Here is a 4,217-nt window from a genome sequence, read left to right as displayed (position 1 = left end):
ATCCTCTTCTTTAAAGTCCCTGTTGGTGCAGTGTTCCAAGGCGTTGGGCTCTCCTCTTCTGATTTCCTAGGCCGCGAGCAGCAGCCTGGAAGGGAAATGGAGCAGCCAGGAAACAAATCGGCACTCATATGGGATCCCAGCTCTTGCAAGGTGAAAATTTGGTCACTGACCCATTCATTATGCTAGGCCCAAATTATTTGCATTGTGTTTGTACAAGGTTGGGTGGAATGCAGAACTCTCCAAAAATACTTGATTTTCTTTTTTTTTTTTTTTTAATGGTGAAAAACATATAGTTAGAATAGAGAGAGAGCTGGATGCAGTTTAGATGATCCCAATTTTGTTGGCAACATCCAGAGCATCATAATCGGGAGCCAAATGCACGTATGCCTTCTTTTCTCCATCGGGCCTGATCAGAGTATTGACTTTGGCCACATCAATATCATAGAGTTTCTTCACAGCTTGTTTGATCTGGTGCTTGTTGGCCTTGACATCCACAATGAACACCAGTGTATTGTTGTCTTCTATCTTCTTCATAGCGGACTCTGTGGTCAGGGGGAACTTGATGATGGCATAGTGGTCAAGCTTATTCCTCCTGGGCGCGCTCTTGCAGGGGTATTTGGGCTGCCGGTGCAGGTGCTGCGTCTTGGGCCTCCGGAAGGTGGGCAACGTGCGGATCTTCTTCTTCTTGTGGCTGTGGACACCTTTCAGCACCGCCTTCTTGGCCTTCAGGGCCTTGGCTTTGGCTTCGGCTTTGGTAGGAGCGGGAGCTTCCTTCTTCGCCTTCAGTGCCATCTTGGTAAAAAGGAATACTTGATTTTCAAAAAAATCTATATTTTAATTTTAAATCAAGAGTTACATAGATAGAGAGAGGGAAAGAGTCTTCCATCTGATGGTTCACTCCCAATTTAAATCACCACAATGGCTAGAGCTGGGTTGGTCCTAAGCCAGGAGCAAATAGCTCCTTCCAGACCTCCTACATGGGTGCAGGGTCCAAGTCCTTGGGCCATGATGTTCTGCTTTCCCAAGTAACTTAGCAGAGAGCTGAATCCTAAGTGGAGTGTAAGCATATAGAATGCTGGTGCTGCAGGAAAAGTTTTACCCACTTATGTTGCTTCCTGAAGAATGCCTTATTCAAAAGTGATCGTACTCTTCTTCAGTTCCCTAAAGTCATTAAATAACACGACATTTATGGAGTGCCCATGTGCTCATCACACAAGCAATGGTACTTGTTTTCAGTTGAGGAGTTTGAATGGATGTGGCTTCTGTGTGTAGGATTGCTTTCCCTAGCTTAATCAGTAATACTGGACAGGTGATACTTAACCTGCCTGGTCCATTCTTAAACTATCATGACTATCACTACTGACTTCATGAAAAGTATACGTACACTTGTTCAACTGGGATTTTTGAACACACAGTTATCCAGATTGGAGAGACTGGAGCCATGAATATCCAAGGTGTAGATGAGCACATTGGGGTGATTAGCAAAATATTCATAGCCTAGGTTTTGGTTTTAAGACAAGTGTATTATTTCCAGCAGCACAATCACAGCAAAGTATACGTGGTGGGCATAGGGGCTGTTATTTTCTGACTCAAGATATCTGTCCGCTACAGAGGACACTGTTGATGATGACAGTGATAAAGATTTTGGAAAGTGATGGAATGGAAATAGCATGAGAGTGTTGTGTGGGCTTATTCTAATGACACCAGTGTTGTAAAACCCTGCAGCTCTGACACCTAATGGTAAAGCTTTCCCTACGGAGTGGGGCTTCTATGAGAGTGGTTTTTGTCTGATTGGTGTAGAAATTCATAAAAGTCACATACATATACGTACATGCTCATAGATATTTAAAGAATGCAATGTGAATAAACTTCATGTGCTAATGAGGTATCTGAGAACACAGCTGGAGATCTCTCAATTCCTATTTCATTTGACAAATCCCCTCAAACCCAGACAGAGGATCCAAGATTTCTTGCAAATAATGGGAGGGCAGTTAGTTGAGCCACACTGGAGAGCTCTTTGGGTGAGCAGTAGCAGAAAGTTGCAGGCAGGGTTCCAATATGGCAGGAAGCACAATATGTGATGAGAGCATTTTAACCCTTCTCCGCAACCAAATGCTCTCAAACAGGAAACTGTATTTTAATATAAATTGCATATATACAGCCTTTGACTGCTCTTGTAATAAAGTGTAGTGAATAAGTGTAAAAATGTATAAAATGATTTGAAATTGAAAGAAGATAAAATTGGATACAGCATGACATGCTTGAGATAATTTCATTGACAATGAATATCATAAAATGAGATTTGCATATTCAAATAGAATAGCTTAAAAATCACCAGAGTGTTTGGCAAGTGTTCAGCATAGTAACTTTGTGTAAAATGCCTCCTCAGTCAAGAGCTCTGTTTTTAGGGCTGGGCACTGCGTGGCAAGTGCAGAACCCAAACAGCAGCCAGAGTATCGCACATCTCAGTCACTGAATTATCCCAATGCAGAAATACTTCTAGTTTCCTGTATATGTTACTCTCACTTTGACCCTTGCATGTCAACTGAATCATCTAGTAATCATCATTTGAAAGCCATTACTTGGCAGGAAAATTCCAACAGATATCAAATTGTAATAAATGTGTCTTCTCAGAATATTCTGAGGCTATAAGAATGCTCTTATTCGGGCCCAGCTGCGTGGCCTAGCCGCTAAAGTCCTCACCTTGAAAGCGCCAGGATCCCATCTGGGTGCCAGTTCTAATCCCAGCAGCTGCACTTCCCATCTCGCTCCCTGCTTGTGGGCTAGGAAAGCAGTCGAGGATGGCCCAAAGCTTTGGGACCCTGTACCCGCGTGGGAGACCTGGAAGAAGTTCCTGGATCCTGGCTTCGGATCGGCATAGCACTGGCCATTGGACTCACTTGGGGAGTGAACCATTGGACGGAAGATCTTCCTCTCTGTCTCTCCTCCTCTCTGTATATCTGACTTTCCAATAAATAAATAAATCTTAAAAAAAAAAAAAAAAGAATTCTCTTATTCAGCACCTGAAGACATTCTGTGTCAACAGACATAGCCTACTCCCTGCCTCTTTCCCTTGTCTAGACAGATCCCCAGGCCCAAGTCACCCAAGAGTAGAGCTTGACTTTTCCCTGTGTCTCACTCACACTCTTCTCAGAGGTGGACATTTTAAGGTCCTAATATAGAAGAGTCAGTGGAAATTGGAGGCATCAAAACTCTCTCTTCTCTGGGCTAGGAGTGTTTTGAGAAGGAGGATTCAGAATGTCAGTAACCTGGGATAATGGCGCATGATTTGTGGACTCTGCTAGTTACTGTACAGTCTTCTGAAGAGCATTCTGAGCGAGGATTAGCTCAGGACATGGCAGTGTGGTGGGGCATGAAAGGCACCACAAGACTGGAGAGCATTTAGGTGAGGTCTGTTGTTTGGTGACCGAAGATCAGCCCTGAACTTTTTGGTTGGTGGCCCCTGGGTGTGAAATGTTCCTTCCATGTTCTGTTACAGCTGTTGATAGTGTCTGCAGAGTCTGGAGTGCCCCTCGCTCAGAGGTCTGAGTGTTCTGTGGAATTTTAAAGGGGCTGCCCTGCTGTGTTTTCTGCCTTCTGCCAGTTGTGGTTGTCAATTTTACTAATTTCTTTTCTGGAGTGCAGCTGCTAAACTTAGAGACTGTATTCATTTTCAATTCTTAGAATGTTGACCTGATGGAGGTTGCATGTCAGAGAATCTCTCTTGCCCCGAGAGCTGCTAGTTTGGCTTAGGTCATATGTTTTAAAATCCCCTGACTATCTTCTAACAAGGCTGGGCCATCAAGTCTGTAATCTCATTCACATTGCAGCTGGAATCCCAACCAAATAAACTCAGTCTAGGCTAGATTTTGTCATGTTATCTCATTCTTGACCTTTATTCTGCTCTAATCTTGAAAAGACACTCATTGAAGTGTCACGAAGGAAAATGTAGGGTTTCAGCTAGATTGCAGGCATAATGGCTGACTTGTAAATACAGGTGGCTGTCTGGAGAACATATGTTGGGGTGGGGAAAGATCAGACCAGACAGGGCTACAACACCCAAAGGGCTCATGTGAGCCAGATTAGGGAAAAGCCAGGTTGGGCTGATGGTTCCTACCAGTGCAAGCAAAAATTAGAGTGCATGAGGGTTGGTTGGGCTTTGCTGCAACTGGCGGATGCTGGCACTGGGGGCTAATTCTGTTAAGTTAAACTGCAGA

At 43.8% G+C, this 4,217-nt stretch overlaps 1 protein-coding gene across 1 annotated transcript; it reads right to left on the bottom strand.

Moving 5' to 3' along the window:
* Positions 1-275: 275 nt before the first annotated feature.
* On the bottom strand, positions 276-792 carry LOC121146636 (60S ribosomal protein L23a-like). Its single transcript, XM_040966164.1, has one exon. The coding sequence runs from the start codon at positions 790-792 to the stop codon at positions 322-324; it is 471 nt and encodes a 156-aa protein (XP_040822098.1). The 3' UTR covers positions 276-321.
* Positions 793-4,217: the final 3,425 nt, after the last annotated feature.

The sequence above is a fragment of the Ochotona curzoniae genome, unplaced genomic scaffold (assembly GCF_017591425.1).
Source record: "Ochotona curzoniae isolate NIBS_2020 unplaced genomic scaffold, NIBS_Ocur_1.0 contig_1328, whole genome shotgun sequence".
In the NCBI taxonomy this organism is placed as follows: Eukaryota; Metazoa; Chordata; class Mammalia; order Lagomorpha; family Ochotonidae; genus Ochotona; species Ochotona curzoniae.
This window is presented reverse-complemented; position numbering and strand designations above follow the sequence as displayed.

What these genes read in the sequence shown, in the direction of transcription:
- LOC121146636 (XM_040966164.1), bottom strand. Translation starts at nt 792, where the DNA reads ATGGCACTGAAGGCGAAGAAGGAAGCTCCCGCTCCTACCAAAGCCGAA.